The 18,295-nt window shown below is 33.2% G+C and overlaps 1 protein-coding gene across 2 annotated transcripts in view; it reads left to right on the forward strand.

Moving 5' to 3' along the window:
• The window catches only part of LOC110031419 (DExH-box ATP-dependent RNA helicase DExH7, chloroplastic), a gene marked incomplete at its 3' end in the record, with an annotated part of 94,359 nt that overhangs the window by 27,394 nt on the left and 48,670 nt on the right, over positions 1 to 18,295 (forward strand). For both annotated transcript variants that reach the window (XM_020734601.1, XM_020734602.1), the window contains 3 exon segments: positions 4,414 to 4,476; positions 6,721 to 6,809; positions 6,927 to 7,113. In XM_020734601.1, the coding sequence (XP_020590260.1) occupies positions 4,414 to 4,476; positions 6,721 to 6,809; positions 6,927 to 7,113 (339 nt within the window).

Below are 18,295 nucleotides of genomic sequence, written 5' to 3' on the forward strand. Positions count from 1 at the left end.
TAAATAGGGAAAAAAAAACCAAAAAAAGTAAGAAAAAAACTAGAATGTTGGAATCGTAATCCCTTTGTTTGAACTCGTGATCTTGGGATACCTGATTCCGCTTTTGGCAAAACCTCTGCAATCAAAATCGTGATTCCATTGGAAAGGCTTTTTTGTGTGATGGACATGTGCTAAGGTGTGCCAGAGCTGTGCCTGTATTAGACATGATGTTGAAAGCCATTTGGAAGTGCTTATGCTTCACGGTATAAAATTTAGTTTTAATTCTTTCATCATTTACAAATTTATGCAATGACATGATTTTAATTAAATATCAATATCATATTCAAATTACAAATTTTGTAAATATTTGTATCTACTTCTATCTTCTTAAATTTCATACTTGAAATATTTAAATGCTTTTAACACTATTTTAATTTTTTACCTTATTTTATTTATCAAATTCCAAATTTTTTGAAGAGTATTATATTTGAAATTACTTAAAAAATTATTAAAAAAATTATAATTAATGCCAATAAAATAATTTTTAAAAAATAATGTTCCTTTTTTTAAATTATTTAATGAGCTGGAACAAAAATTTAAAAAATTTGGTGTACAAATGAATAAGTACGAACTTTGAGTTGCTCATTTATTTTTGTTCACAGGTAGTTCATTTGTTGTTTAATAAGTAGCTCATTGTGAGCTCTAATAAATTACTCGTTTAACAATATCTTAATTGTTTATATGATGACTTATTTTATTTCTTGAGCTAAAACTTTATCTCATGCACTTTAAAAATTGTGTATATTATTAATGGTTTACAAATTAATTTTTAAATTTTCAAAGAAATAACTAATGCTTTGATCTGAAAACTAAAATTTATTTTGTAAAATTTTGAACTTCCACAAACAACTTAAACAATTAAAAATGATCTGTATCTATATTGGTTAAAATTTATAAATCCATGTATGTCTTTTAATAATGCTATATATTTAAATCTTTTACATTAAATATGTAGTTTGGTTTAAGTGAAGCTCAATTATAGCTTAAACTTGATAAGAAAACTAATAAATAAGTTTGAACATGATATGAAGACATTGGTCATTTTCATGTTTTTCTCTTGTTAAGAAACTAAGGGCCCGTTTGCGGTGACTCATTTGTGCGGGCGGCGTTTTCAAAATTTGTTTTGCGTGTTCGTCCCGCTATTCGATTTATGGCGTTTTGATATAACGAATAAACATGGCCATGGGATGAACCCCGCTGCCCTCGACGTTCCTTTCTCCTCTGCCCTATCGCGCTACTCATCCGTCTCGTCTCCCCTCGTCTGTGCTCTATCTGCCTTTCCTCTGGTGGTTTCGGCCAAAACCATCTCCTTCGTGTACGAACCTTCGCTATATAACCGCCATTAGAGCTACCTGGGAAGGAAACTATGGGATCGCGACTTACAGAGACCTCTGAAACTCTCATCTTTTTCATCCTTCTTCTCCGCTCCTACCATAACCATTGAGAAAGGTAAGCCTGTTCGTGTAATTCTTCCTCTTGGCTCATCCCGGATTTGCTGAATCCGCCGATTCATGGGATTTATTGCGAATCAGTGTCATTTTGGGATTTTTCGGGAGCTCAGGATTTATGAAGGCATTTTTTGCTTTTTGGCACGATTGATTCCCGAGCAAGCAAAGCCGCAAAGGCTTCTCACTGACAATTGCAATCAACTCCCGCGACAGGTGATTGCTTCCTTCGTAGATGATTCCCACAACATTCGCATATGTTTTACCTTCGCTCTACCCTAGTTCGAGATCCTGTAGCTGCTGTAATGACGAATTGGTGAGGAGGATTTTGAATTTATTTTGTGTTTTTTTGGAGCTTCATATTGGTGAGGAGGAAGAAGAAGCTGGAAAGCTATATAGTATATTATTCATGTAGCTTCAAATATTTTATCTAAAATTTTGTTCCATTGAAGTTTAAAAATCTGTCTAACGTTTCATTACAAATCCTTTTCTGTAGCTTAGTTTACCATTTCATTCTTTGTCAAAGGGGTTTAACTTCAAGTTTTTTGTTGACCAAGTAACCTACCAAACAACATCATATCGACTTGCCCTTTTATTTGTATTATTTTGAACAATTGAGCTCCCATTTTAGCTTTTAAGATATTGTACAAAACTTCAAATCATTATTGAACTTATGTAGAGCATGAGATTCCCATCTGTGTTGGATTTGGGGCAATACACTACTCACGAAGATGTTTTTTCAATAAAGTGCTCGAATTGTTGAATTTGGTAATTTTTAGGTCTGCATTTTCTATATCTCTGATGTGGTGATAATCCAAGTTATGTATCCAATATTAGGTTCTCATAAAGAAATGTAGTTGATTGATGGGTTTTTGTTTGACAAACACAAATCTAAGAAAAGGCAAATGGGTTTCTGAAAAGTGTAAATTGGTTGAGAGATTTTTAGTTCCCGAAAACTATTGTTAATCTACAACCAAGAAATGTTCCTTTTTCAGGATGAATTATGACTTTTTAACTGAAGAAATTTTTTGTTATGAGGTAAGAAAGCTCAATTCGAGCAGCTAATTTTATTATTATTATTATTATTATTAATATTATTATTATTAACTTGCAGCTATTTGCTTCTGTCGAAGATTACCCTTGACATTTAAGATCTGCACATTTTGTACATGTAATTTTTGTTTCTTTCTTTTTATATTGTCTTATTTTTGGAACTAATATTACCATTTTGTTTCCGTTGCCATTTCTAAAAGAGTATGATCATGTGTTTTCTGATGAATGAATTCAAAGATCAAAAAGCTTAGCAATGTGTGATCGAGAAATTCATGATTAATTTCATAGTGGTTAGTTAGTAATTGGTGTGTCCTAAAAAAGAACCTCTTCTGAGTGTAGTGGTTAGTTAATAATTGGTGTGTCCTAAAAAAGAACCTCTTCTGAGTAAAATTTATTATATGCTAATTGAAAATTGTCAAGTTCTGTCCCAACATTCATTCAGAAAAAGAAAAATATAAATGCAAATACCGCCATCTTTTAATTTTCCAAAAATTATATCTTGTATTCGTTTAATAAGAATTTTTTGCTAAGATATCACTATAGTGATGTGCTTTCATGACCTCACGACCACTTAGCGCATTGTGTTTTCTTTTTCTGTTATAATCCTGGAATTCTTTCACTAGAATGGTTTTTGTGAGTTCAACATATAAGGGTCCCAATTTGTTGCTATGAATATGATTAATAATTTCTTTCACTAATTATTTTATTGCATTCAAATGTGAAACCAAAAGGATAGCTTGGGTGGTTGTGGCCCTTTAGGTTTGAGAAAATCCATATGTAATTTTTTATGTTATGAAATTTTTACTTGAATTCATTAGCACACATGTACAATATATAAACTTCACCCTTTCTAGATTTTGGGTAATTCTTGGAATTCTAGTTGTGTACTATTAGCATCATTTTGTTCGATCATTCACATCGAGCAATTTGCTATCCCCATTGATGTTGATTCCTTTTTTTTATCTTTTTTTATGTATTACGTGCAAATTAAGTTTTACAAGTGTGCCTATAATTATGTTTTTCTGTTTGTTTTTTTGTTTACATCAAGGCATAAAAAAACGGTCTATAAAGGCAACAAATTTATCCTTTGGACAAAACGATCTATAAATATGTTTTTCTGAATGTTGAACGTGTTCCCATTATATTATTGTTGCAAACAACACCACTGCGTGGGACCAAAATGGTCATTTATCCTCAAACAGCTGCAAATCAGTTGTTTTCGAACCGCACAAACGAAACAGCTTAACAGTTTATTCAGTTCAGGGGCAGAATTGTCATTTATCCACAAACAACTGTCAATCAGTTGTTTTCCAAACACTCAAACCAAATAGTCAGTCAGCTTATCAGGATAAGTCGCTGATCAATAACTTATCAGGATAAGCTGCTTATCTGAATAAGCCGGATAAGCTGCAACGACCCCAAACAAACCCTAAATGAATGGGCTTGTACAATGTATTACTTAGCTCAAATTAGTTTCTTCATAGCCTTTTTTTGGTGTGATTTTTTTTGAAAATTTGATAATTGAAAATAGATTTAAGTACTTTGAACATTTGCAATTAAAGATAGAAATTGAACCTATTAGGTGAGTCACATAGTTTGTATTAAAAGAGAGAGAAGTGATTGACATTAGGTAGCTTGAATTGAAATCATCCAAAATTATTTGAAAGAAACATGGCTGACACATTAAGTTACACTCAATGGGTGAAAAACTAGGATTCATAAAGCCAGCCTCAAATAGTTTAGATAAAGCTGGTAATGTGACTTAGGCCAATTGTTCAAGTAAAATGAAAGCTTCTTTTGTGGTATTTTCTTCTTTATTTCATAAATGTCTGTGCCTCTTTTTGAAATATTCATAATGATTGAGTGACCTTTGCAGAGTGACAAAGACTTGGCTGGTACATATGTTATTGTAGATGAAGTTCATGAGCGTTCTTTGTTGGTAATGTCTTTCTACTACATTAGTTTGTTATACTTCTACTCTATATAATTTTCAAATTTTATTTTTCTGATTTTCCACGATTTGTTCTCTATCATGAACCAATTGTTGTTGGTAATTATTTAATGTATTGAAGTTAGTCTAACAACACTTGTTGGATCATGGTTAGTTTTGATGAATTATTAGACACTTTTTGGAGGATTTAATAACTCTAATTCTTTTGGAAAGATAAAATTCTTTCTGTTGTCACTACTTAAAAATATCAATATTTAAAAAGGCAATCAGGAATTGATGTGCTTTTTATTTAACTAGGTACGGAGTATGCCTCAAAATGTATAAAAAACTTTTAAAATTAAAAATAATTCATAAAAATGACCTAAGCCATCAATACATTAAGTTAATTTATTATCATAACCATATAAATCACAAATGACATTATTAAATGTTGATTTAAAATTGAACTTTGAAATGAGATTTAAACTAAAAATTGACCTAAAATTGTAATTCAACTTGAAAATCAAGATCTGCTCGAGTTTATCCTCTTTAATCATCTTCAAGAGAATCATCATATGTTATAAATTTATTATTTTCTTATTTTGTGTCACAGGCATTTTTCATATCTTCTTTAATTACTATATTTTTAAAATTTGATTTTTATAGAGCATGTTAGGGATATGAACGACTTGCTATAATGAACCTTATACATAGATTTGCACTTGTTTGGTGTTATGGAAAATTCCGTATATTTTTAATCATTCTTTTCAATGAATCAAGCATTATCAAGCTGAATATTTTCTTTATAACAACTATATGTGTTGGTTTTTTTCTTTCATTCATTTTTATTTTTTTCATTTAAAGATGTCAGGCTTGATAAATTTCACTCGAACAATCTAATTTTGTGTGACAACAATAGTCTAGTGAACTACTGTTCGTTTGATGTTTTTTAGCTGTTTGTAATTCTTCTGAACTAGTTTTGGTTTGTTTGGGGCTTTAGTTACTGAGTGTGAATGTTGGTTTTAAAATTTCTGTATAAGAAGTTGACGTCTTAAGTTATTATAAAATACAAGTGATAATTTATACAATCATAGAGTGAGAAACCATCGAAAGAAGATGTACCACTAGAACGTTGGATAATGAATCTTAGAAAGCTATTATTCTAAATAACAGTATTTGTTGAAACACAGTTGAAAATCTATTAGCCAATTCTATTTTCTTTTCTATTACAGGATTTGGTATTGATATGGAATGAGTCGAAGCAGAGAATAGGAGATGCTTAATTAAACATGCAATTTAAGAGCAACCACAAAAATTAAAACAATCACACCAAGGATTGGCCCTCGCTCACCAAGCTAAGAAGAAGTTACATCAATTTCCATCCAAATTCATTCGATCAGTAATCCTTCCATGTAGCAAATAGTATATCTTAAACCAGCTTTCTACAGATTTACATCTGGAAATTTAAATTTTCTAAAGCCTAGCAATCAGTTCCTTGTTTTAAGGAAGTTGTTTAACTAAAAGTTAATGTACCTATTGAAGAACAAATTCCTTATCTAGACGGTAGTTTTCTTTTCCCGAGTGCTCATATAGTTATGTTTGATAATTATTGGCATTTTCAACATATTTAAAGATGAACACGTCCAAGCATATTTGTAGAGATAATTCGTCTTTCTCAAAAATGCAGATTGACAATGGCCATATGTAAATATTTTGTTCACACTTTCTACCGTTTGTTTTTTTTGTTATAAATAAATTTACCTTTTCTTTGACTATTTTTAGATTCATTATAAACGCGTACATGCAGAATAGTTAAATTCAGTCTTTTAATCTTCTACAACGTTTCGTTAATGTTCATTAAACAAGTTTCTGTTATAGACAGAATTTTGCTACTGATCCTTCATCTGCAGCTTTCTTTATAGATTATTGGATATATCTTACATGTCTCAAATTCTTGATTGCTTAGATTTATTTAATTTGTAATAACTCACGGGCCTATTTGAATTGCCTTGGGTCCTTTTTCCGGAATCCAAATTCCTCGTCAGGTTTCAAAAATTGATAAGTCTGGTGGTTCCTCGTGGAAAATTATTTTATGTTTATACAGTTAAGTAGATTTTGATAAACACTGTCCCAAATGAATGTCGTCTCAAAACATTTTACAAAACTGTTTAGTTTGGCACAAACTACAATTTTTTATTGTTTTTGTCATAAAATAACCAATTTCTTAACTAGTACTCATTTTTTTTTTCTCAGGGTGACTTCTTACTAATTATTCTGAAAAGCATTATCAAGAGGCAATCTAGTTGCAACAGTTGCAGAAGCAAGCTGAAAGTCATTCTCATGTATTTTAAATCTTCTACCTGTTTCTCTCACTAAATATTTGGCATGCTTTAATCATGTGATTAACTCATTATTGACTTTTCTATATTCTGGTTCACATTAGTACATTATTTGTTTAGGTCTGCCACTTTTGATTCAAGTTTGTTTTCAAAATACTTCGGACATTGTCCAATCATTAGTGTAGAAGGGAGAACGCATCCAGTTTCAACATTCCACCTTGAAGACATTTATGAGAAACTTGAGTACCTTCTTCCTTCAGACTCCATGGCCTCAGGGGCATTTTTTGCATCTAACAGAGGAAAAAGGGTTTGTCTTTTAACACCGTACTATAAGTAATCTGACTTTCACTTTTAATATGTACCATATAGCAATTTGAATTCCAAACTAATATGCTTCATTTCAGCTTTGGTTTCCAGGCTTTGTTTGCTCTTTATAGTGGTTGAAATAAGCACACAACCTAAGGAAAAACTATGCTAAAAAAGTTTTAAGGTGGCGAATAAAGTATTTTATGAAATGCTGAAATATTGTTAAGAATTGTTATTTGCAATAACTTTAGATAGACAATTCTAGATTGAGTTTAGACCAAGATTTGTACTTTAAAATAGATGAATTTTTTCAGTATCCAAATTTGATCCACATCCTTCAAGGCTTTATTATTTCCAGGTGACCTTCAAAGAGACACATTGGTGAAATGGAATAATGTAAATATAGAACTAGGCCTTGGTTAAAGAAGCATGAAATACCAAGGATCATTAACTGTAATGACTTGTGGAGTGCTGTTTTGGAAACAAGTGTCTACTTCAATTGGGACCGATTAGCTTCTCTGAGTTAACTCTTATGCACCAAAGTTAAACCCTGGCAGCCTTGTCTTACTAATCAAAGGATTAGTTGGTCTGATCAAAGTCTCCATTACAAGTTCTTAGGATTATTCCTTGTGTAATGAATTTAATTATGGGAATTGACACAAGCACTATGCTTAAACCTAATCAAGTTAATGATAAAACATAATTTTAGCCACTTTTAGGGTCTGTTTGGGGTAGCTTTCTATTTCATTTACGCTCTACTCTATAGAAATTTCTGTAGAGGGAAATAATTTTTTTGATCGCTATCCATTAAAGTGCGGTGGATGTATAAAAATTGCTGTCAATTTTTTTTTGGAAAAAAAAGTTATATTTTTAATTCCCACCACAACTTTTTATGAAGTTGCTTTCTTCATCATTGCCTTAGAATCATACAACAATAATGACAACAACAATAAGAAGCCTTTATTCCACTAAGGTGGGTCGACTACATAAATCTTGTAATGTCCCGTTTTATTTACCGGTGGAGGAATTAAAAAGTTGTCTGCTCAAGAGAAACCAATGAAGAAGAAACGAGGAGTTGAGGAAATTGAATAAAGGGGAGAGGAAGCGAAGGGGTGGAAGCCAAAAAGATGAGTTTGCTCTATAAAACAACACGACAAGGCTAGATTTACTTCCTTGTAGAGATGAGAGTAGGGAGAAGAGAGAAGATAGAAGAGACGCCACATTCTAGTGCGGGAGGGGACATTATCGAGGAAATGGTAGGCGGAAGCTCTCGGTGTTAGTTTTGAGCGGCGAAGGAGAAGTCGGCTTTGGTGTCGTGTGGCTGATCGAAGGGAAGGAGCCCCGTGCGAAGGAGGAGATGAGTTGGGTATCATGCACAGAGGAGGAAGAAGTGAGCTGTGTGCAGGTAACAGCTTCGATCGTACCAACCATCGAAAAAAAAGAGGAGAGGAAGAAAATTGAAGAGGAAGAGATGACGGGTTGAGTTTGTGCGGGAGGGAGCTGATCTCTAGTGCGTAGTGAACCAGAATCACTTGAGGGGATGGGGGGAGGAAGGAGAAGATCTGCTCTTGGTTTAATGCTCGACCTTGCCTTAATGCTCGGTTCAATTACATTAGGGCATGGGAGAGGATAACTAAGGTAAAATATTAAATTATTTAAGTTATTAATTATAAATAATTAAAATGAAATTTTAAAAAATTTATATTTAATTGATTTCAATACATGTTTAAGGTAATCAGTGAAAAGACTAAAACACAAAAAAATTAATTTTGCTGCAGGAAGGAATTCAGGTATGAAGCTTAATTTAAATGTTTACCATAACCCAACTTCTGTAAACTCTTTTATGATAACTAAAATTTTACACGCTTTTACACTCTACATCGCATATGTACACAATGTCCTTTGTAGGAATTGCCCTGGCTCTGTTCACTTTTTGTCCTATAGCCACATCTCATCTTATGTGCCGTCAAACCTGTTTTTCTCTCATTAGCATCATTGTCCATGATCTATAGGTCATTTGAAAAAAAAAAGAAAGAAAACAAACAAGTCTTACATTTTCCCTTGTTTCTCTTTGATCATTTGAAACTCTCCTCAAACCCCTTATGACTATCCTTCCTTGGCTCTCTATAACCTATGGTCCTTGTCATGCTCTCCTTGCTAACTTGCTTATGATTTTTTTGATCTTCCTTTTCTCATGTTGATTTGCTTAACTAATCCATCTTTCATGTGCTCCGCTTTTCATCGATCCTCTCCCGCTCTCATTATAAATCATTATAAAAATAATTGCTCTTATATATTCTAATTTTTTTTTAATATAAACTCACTGTAAATGTAAATATAATCATCCATTTACTATACTTGGTCTAAATATGCTGCATAGAATCATTTTATTTTAATTTTAAAGTTTAATTTTTTTTGCTATTGGTATTATACCTAGATAAAACATTCTTTAATTTAAACCATCATCTAATGTTATATTTTTGTTTTCTTAAAATTTAAATATTATGATAATGTTCTAAAAAGAAATTATGTTAATTGTAGTTTATTACATGAAACATTATATTGGTCAAGTGATACCAGAGTTAAACCAAACCACGACTCAGAAATACGAATATTATTGCTGACTTAGGGTGCGTTTGGGCATCTTATTGGTTGCATTGCGTTTTGAAAACGCTGGTAGGGGCGTTTGAAAATTGCGTTTGAAGTGCGTTTTCTAATAACCCCTTAATAATATTTGTTAAATGCAGCCGCGGGTTTCCCCTGCGGCCCACGTTTGCCGAAACAAATTGACGCTACATGCTCTCGTCCAGTGCCCTCCTCCAATCTCATCCCCTTCTTCGATCGATATCGTGTCCCTCTCAAAGGTCGCTCTCGATCTTTCCATTTCTCCTCCTCTTCCTCCATCCTCCATCCGATCTCTTGCTGCGGTGCTCTGTAAGTTGTTCTTACGGTGGTTTTTGGTGCAATTGATTTTTGGTGAGATTTTTTTCTTTCTCGTTTTCATTTGGCTTTGAGAAGCTTGTGACGGTTGGGTGTGTGATGAATTGTCAATTCCTATTTATCTGTTATGGTGTTCTGCGATTTTTGGATTTGAGTCTGTGCAAGTAAAAATAATTGGGGGAATGTTTAACTGGTTTGATGTGGCTTCAATAGTTATTTGCAAAGTTGAGGTAGCCCTGTTTGATCAATGACATTGATCTGGGGTGCTTGATCTGTGCGATCCTTTATTTTGGCTATCCTATAAAAAATTGATGGATGCCTTATCCTGTTTGGAAAATTAGTAGGGTTGCGGCTGTAAGGCTTGCTACTTCTAGTTTGATCATTCCTCATTGAGTAGTTTATAGTGGCAGTGAATTTTGAGCTTTTGTTTCAACTGTGACATTTCATTTTGAATGTATTGAGTAGTTTTATAGTCTGCGTTTGGGGCAGCTTATAAAACTTTGTGTTAAGAAATAATGTTATGGAGAATATCAACCTATTCTCCTTTTCATATATTTTTTAAAAAAGGGAGAATGTTTTTGAAATGATCTTATAGTGGAAGTGAATATTGTGTTTTTCTTTCAACTGGAACAATGAATATTGGATGTGTTGAGTTGTTTGGTGATAGTTGATTGTACTAGAAAGAATGAGAAAAACAGTATCTACCATTTAACAATTATCAATTTTTAAGAAAAAATCATTTAGCTTGCATCAAATATTGATATGGGTGCCTATGCTGGTTATAATGATTTGATATGTATAGTTTTAGGTTCTATTGATGGTTGAGACACATTGAACATATTGGAACTCCTTGATTGCTCATATTTACAGTACACTGTTGAAAATTAAAATATCAATATGTTTTTATATTTATGGGGAATTAGTACATTTATTTGAATCAAAATTGGATGCAATATTTTGAACCTTTTTCTAAGGTATTCTTGGTTGTTGAGTTGAAATGAGTATTAGACATATATTTTGGGGTTGTGTTAAGCCATGCAAGGTTTCCCTTCTATATATTGACCCAAAAAATGTAAATGGGTTGAGCACATTATTTTGTGGCTTTGCACCAACAATATTACCAGGTTTCATGAAGTTAGCGAAGGGCTGGGGGTGACTGCTTGCCGATAGTATTCTATATTTTAAAGTACAGTGTAATTCAAATTTGGTCATATCGGTTGAATTCTAAATTCATTGAAAATGTACTATGGTATAAACTTCGAATTCATTCATAATTTACATTTTTTTTGTAATTTTTCACACCAAAAGCATAATTTTCTCAAATTCCTGGAAAAGAATTATGATACAACACAAATTCACTGAACCAATTGGCCCTTAAATTATCCAAAATCCACACATTACGTCTCTTCTCCCACTTGCCAATCCTTCCACCTTGCTTTTCCCCCAACAAAACTGGATCCACAAATCTCTCAACTATATTCTCCTCGAAAGATTCAAGTCAGAAATCATAAATAAAGATCCCAAATTAGATTCAAATTTAGATTTTGAATTCATTACCCTTTCTAGATTTTCTTCAACTTATTCTCCCTTCTTGAATTCTAAATTCAGATTCAAATTTTGTTCCTATTCAATGCTTAAAATTCCTCCACATCTCTAAGTTCTGGATTCTATCTGTGAACTTATTCAATATCCTGAAACCATCTTAAGAAGCTTAAATCAATATCCTTTTTCTAAATTAGCTATTCATTCTCGTGGGATGTTTCAAACTCTGTTTCATGTTGCGACCCCCATCTCCTGCTATTGCTTCCTTCTTCACGAAAGGGATCTTGGGTAAACCTCTCTGCTTCCTAATTCAGTTTACAGCCACTGTTGCTGCTTTGGGTTGCACACTGAGTTTATTGGGAGTTTAATCATCGCTTCCCTGCTGCTGCTGCCACTAATCCTCATTTTTAATCGCTTATTTTCTACATCTTGCAGTTGCCGTCCACCTCCTTGGTAACAAAAGGCATCTCTGACTCCTTTTGATTTTTGTGCAGCTGTTTGAATCATCTAAAAGGCATTTGGAGATATGAACATGGTACTAATATTGAAAAATAGCAACAGTTTAATCAAAGGCTTCCATTTTCATTGATTTGGTTTTAGAACCCCCCTGAAAGTTGGATACCATTATATTATTGGTAAATTAAGTTTAAAAAGGCGTAGGAATTACTACTTGAAGCTTCACAAAAAACTGAATAAAAGTGTTCCTTGCAAGCCTGAATTGTCTTCTAAGCCAAATTGAGGTAGAACTTCACTGAAAATGATTTTATATGCATTTAAATCTAATATAGAGTTCAAATTATTAACTATAATGTTTTGTGAGATAAATAAATCTAATATAGAGTTCAAAATATATTTTTTAAACTAACATGGGTATTACTAACTATATAAATAGCTAATTAGTGCAAAAAATGTAAAAGTAAAGCATGCTTTGATGATCAAATAAACAAATGAAACAATTTTAATCAATAATATTTGCATGAAATGAAAATATGATGGTTAAGTATACAATTATTTGATGTACTATTTAATCGAGTGTTAGTATCAAATTATGACTTTACTTTTATATTATTATTATTATTTTTATTATTATTATAATATTACTACTTATAATCTTCTTAAGAAGTGTCATGTAAGAATTGTCTGGATTTTGGTGCAATGGTCAACTGATTGTTACATTGGCTAATACAAATCGTTGATTAGATTTTGAATTGCCCCAATATTCTAATTTGAATAACTATAATTTTCAATTACTGATAATCAATAACCACTTTTGAATCCTAAATAGAGTTTTTTCATCACGTTTTTATCTCTTCCTATGCCGATCACATAATTTGCCAATTTATTTCACGTCACATAACATCAAAGATTTTATTTTACATCAATATAATAAGCATTTTAAAATCTTCATAACATTATTATGAGCATGTTATCATTAATTTGAATCAAAATTTGTCTAAGCATGAACGTGGCAACACGTTAAAATAAGATCTTAAAGCTATTTCAGGATATCATGAACGTGGCAACACGTTCAAATAAGATCCTAAAGCTATTTCAGGATATGAGACCACATCTCTTTTTTTGTGGAGGGGGTCTGGTGGATGTTGAGAATTAATTGTTGAGAGTGAAAAAGAGATGGGTTCTCTTGTCCCACTAATAAGAGATTTGCACTGACCGCTTTTGCCTAGGAGCAGAGAGATAGTGGTGAGGTCAATTGCATGACCACCACATGATACAGTGGGACGAGTTCGCGAACACTTTTATAGACTTGTTCGTACCACTGCCAATCTGGAGACGGATGACAACAAATTTATCCGCTTGGTACATGGTGATCGATCTATTATGCTGTATGAAGCTCAATTCACTATGCTCTCAAGATATGTGCCCCAGTTGATTCCAAAGGCAGAGAAGTGCAACATGCTATTGTCTGGGTTGAAAGATATGATTAGACAATCACTGATTCCTCTTAGGATTGATGATTATTTTGTTTTGGTGGAGGATTGAGTTAGATTTTGAATCTACATAGAGGTTGAATTTTCGGAAGAGGAGAAATTCAAAGTGTTCAAGGTTTCCTAATGGCTCTTAGGGCAGGCGATCCTTCTAGTCAGGAAATACAAGTGTTAAGCAGACTTGATCTAACAGTTTTGGTAGTGAGATTGAAACGAAGAAATGTGACAAGTGTGGAAGGTCTCATAAGGTTGAGTTTCTGTCTAGATCGAACACTTGATTTTGGTGCCACCAACTCGATATGCCTAGAAATTGCTCTAGATTAGGAAAAGGGCTCCAACAGGTTCTAGTGGCAGTGCTGCACCACCTCAAAGGAGCTTTGACAGTCTAAGGGCAGCTGAATCTTCAAGATTAATGCCTTTTAGTCAAATCCAACAAGGAGTCCAACACAAGATTCATGCACTTTCGCAGCAGGAAGCTAAGGACTCCCTTGACGTTATCACAAGTATGTTTCACATTTAAGAATTTTAACTGTGTTTAGGGGTATATCTGAGTCAAGCTGAATAGTGAGCTAGCTTGAGCTCGACTCGTTAAGTGGCCCGTGAACTGAGCTCAATGAGTAAATAAGCCAAACTTAAGCTAGCCCTGACTCGACTCATTTGCTTGTAAGCCGTCTTGTTTAAAAAAATTAATATAAAATATACTCAAAATTTATTAAATTTGAAGAATTGATCTTTAAAGTATTAAAAACTATAAAAAAATAATATTATATTTTATATTAAGTGATTTCTCATTATTTCACTCTCATCTCATTCTATTTGTCATTTGCTTATAACACGACCTTAAATTAATATTATTTTCTCTTTTATAATAAAAAAGTCGACATGTTAGTTGGCTCAAACTCATAGACATAAGCTTGAGCTTGAGCACGTACTCGATAAAGTTAATCAAGCTCAAACTCAAGCCGAGGATGACTCGAGCTTGACTCGACTCGTTTACACCCCTATGTGTGTTTTAGTTATAATAAAATTCATGTTATATCATTTATAACACAATGTAAGAAGATAAATATATTAATAGTCAACCTTAATTGTTCACTGCAATGGTTTTTATGATAGATATCAACTATTTTCGGAATAGACCAATAAGACTATTAGTTGATTAAGGAAAATGACTCTTTTATGGTCGAGGAATTTTTTAAAGTGATGAAATTGAATATCATTTTAGTTCCTATGATATTATCAATTAGAATGCCAATTGATACTTTTATGGAAGTTAATCATTCATGTGAGATAAAGTTAATGATTGTTGGAATAATTTTTTTTTCACAAATTATTGTGTTGCCATTGGTGGAGTTTGAGATGATTTTAGGCATGGATTGACTGTCTAATGACTTTGTTACAATTGATTTCAATGAAAAGACTATCAAAATAAATGTATCTAGGGAGGCAACAATTAAATTTTGTGGTAATAGAGGATTAAGATCTATGATAATTACTTGTTTGAAAGCTTAAATTTGTTGAATCATGAAACTCAAGGTTATTTATGCTTTTGTAACATGTACCTCTAAGTAAGTATAGTTTTTGGGTGATATTCCAGTGATAAAAGAATATCTAGAAATTTCCCTTGATTTATCAGGGTTACCATTAGTGCGAGAAATTGATTTCATTATTGAACTCTTGCCAAGTTCTGAGTCTGTATCCAAGACATCCTATGAAATATCAGTTAAGGAGTTACAGGAGTTGAAGAGTCAGTTGCAGAAGTTACTAGATAAGGGGTTTATCAGACCTAACATTTCTCCTTGGCGAGCACCAATATTGTTTGTGAATAAAAAGGATGGAAGCTTGAGAATGTGCATTGATTATATGAGGTTGAATAAGCTCACAATTAATAACAAATATTCACTGCAGATGATTGATGACTTATTTGATCAATTGCAAAGGGCTTCTGTATTTTCAAAGGTTGATCTAAAGTCAGACTATCACCAACAAAAGATTAAAGAGGAAGATATTGCACAGATTATTTTCAGGACCAGATATGTGCACTATGAATTCGTGGTGATACCATTTGCACTAACTTATGCTTCGACTATTTTTATGGATCTGATGAAGAGGGTGATACTGGAACTAGTCAAGACCAGTGGAAATAAGAGTAATTTTATTAAGCGATTGAAGTAGGGTTACAAACATGAAACAAACTGTAGAGGAAATACAAAAACCCCAATCTTCGTCTAGGACTGAAAGAGAAGATTCGAGGGTGGTGTGACGTCAGCAAAGTGGTTAAGGGAAGGGCTGGTGGCTGTATGCTAGGTTGGGAAGGGATTTAGTGGGTGGTTTGAGGATTGGGGTAGTGGCACGAGAAGGAATGCTGCAGGGAAGGAAGTGGTGGGGTGTTGGGTAATGGTTGAACGAACTTGACAACAAGGATAGCTGCAAGTAAAGGGAAGAAGTGCGCAGGTTTGTGGCTAGATTGGTGGACAACTGACTGGGAAGGGTCGACAGGCTGTTAGTGGGCTGGGGGAGGAAGAGAGGCTGTAGGCTAGTCGTTAGAGAGGATAGTGAAGATATTAGAGAGGAAATCAGAAAGGATACAACATCACCTCGGACCAGGTCACAACTGAAGTGCTACCTGTCGTCAGATACAATCCTAGCAAGGGAAGGGTAAACTTCCAGTGAGAAGTATATAAATAAACTCCCATCAGGCGAGAAACAGGAAAGGAGAAAAGACATAAAAGGAAGGGTGGCGGCATTGCTGCCTCTTCTAAGTTTGAATGGTTAGATTGTTGTGAGGAGGCTTTCGAGAAGTTGAAGACTTGTGTAATGTCTGCTCCTATATTTGCTATTCTTTTAGGTTTAGATGAGATTCAGATTTTTAGCGATGCATTTTTGAAAGGTTTAGATTGTATACTTATGCGACATGGAAGAGTCATTGCCTATGCTTCAAGGCAATTGAAGAATCATTAATGAAACTATCCCACACATGATTTGGAGCTTGCAACAATTGGCTTATGATATGATAACACTATCTTAGATGTTAAGTATTTATTGATCATCAGACTTTGAAGTACATTTTTACTTAGAGCTGAACTCGAGGCAAAGAAGACGACTTAAGTTTATTAAAGATTATGATTTGGATATCCAATATCATTCAGGAAAGACTAATGTGATTGCGAATGCGTTGAACAGAAAGTCTGCTGGTACATTAAACTGTTTTTTTACTCAGCGGGAGAAGTTACTTAGAAATTTTGATAAACTTCAGTTATCTGTATTTAATTATATTGATGACAGTATAATTCAATTAAATTAGTTGATTCTACAGTTCACTTCAAATGACTGTACCGAGGATTTATTTGCTAGTGATATTGATGTTCAGAAAATCCTGGAACATGTTAAGACTGGTAGTTTGAGGAAGTATTTGTTAGATCAGGATGACTTGTTCAAATATGAAGACAAGATTTATGTTCCAGATGTTGGTAATCTGAGAAAGGAAATTCTTGAGGAGGCACATTTATTTGGCTGTATTATTCACCTAAAGAGTAATAAAATGTTCCAGGATCTTAAAGAAATATTTTGGTAGCCAGGATTGAAGAGGAGGGACAAAATTTGTGGCTAAGTTTCGTTCATGTCAGCTAGTGAAGGAAGATTATCATTGTCCTAGATGTAGGTTACAACATTTATTTATTTCAGAATGGAAATGAGATGAGATTACTATGGATTTTGTGATTGGATAACCTATATCATGTTAGAGTAGGGATGCTATTTGGGCAAATGTTGACAAATTGACTAAGTCTATTCATTTCTTGCCAATTGGACTGACAGATTTAGTTGAGAAACTAGACAAATTAAATGTGAATCAAATTGTAAGGTTACATGGAGTGTCAACGTCTATTGTCTCCGATAAAGATGATAGATTTACTTCCAGATTGTTGTGAAAGAAGATTTAGGAAGCTTTGGGAACTGGATTGAGTTTCAGTATAACTTTTCACCCTCAGAAGGATGGTCAGTCAGAAAGAACTTTTTAGACTTTAAAGGATCTACTAAGGTCATGTGTACTTAGTTTTGGTGGAAGTTGGGTATCACATATTCCTTTGATAGAAATTGCATTCAATAACAATTACTAGATTAGTATTGTGATGGCTTCATATGAAGCTCTGTATGAAAGAAAGTGCAGGACGCCGTTATGTTGGGCTGAAGCAGGTGAAAGAAATGCCATTGTAACTGACTTGGTGGATGATACTATTAATAAAATCAGATTAATCGGGGGCAAACTAAAGGCAATGCAAAATAAGCAGAAGAAATATAATACTACTAAGCACAAACCAGTGGAATTTGATGTTGGAGAATATATCTTTTTTAGGGCCAGTTCATTGAAGGGTGTGCAAAATTTTGGGAAGACAGAGAAATTGAGTCCGAGATATTTAGGACTATATGAGATTGTGGAGAGGATTGAAAATATCACTTACCCATTGATTTTACCAGTTCATATGTAAGAGTGCTTAATATTTTTTACATTTCTTTACTTAGAAAGCGTATTGCAGATGGATCTTATAACAGTTGATATTCAACCTGATTTGAATTATATTAAGAATTCTGATAGAATACAAGATTATGGTATAAAAAAATTGCGCAAAACGGATATTCCATTTGTGAAAATTTTATGGAAACACCAGTCAGAAAAAGATGCTACTTGGGAGAAAGTCTTTGAGATGTAAGAAATATACCCATAGCTTTTCATTTGAGATTTTTTTTTGCTTTCAT

Source organism: Phalaenopsis equestris, unplaced genomic scaffold (assembly GCF_001263595.1).
Source record: "Phalaenopsis equestris unplaced genomic scaffold, ASM126359v1 Scaffold000810, whole genome shotgun sequence".
NCBI classification, from domain to species: domain Eukaryota; kingdom Viridiplantae; phylum Streptophyta; class Magnoliopsida; order Asparagales; family Orchidaceae; genus Phalaenopsis; species Phalaenopsis equestris.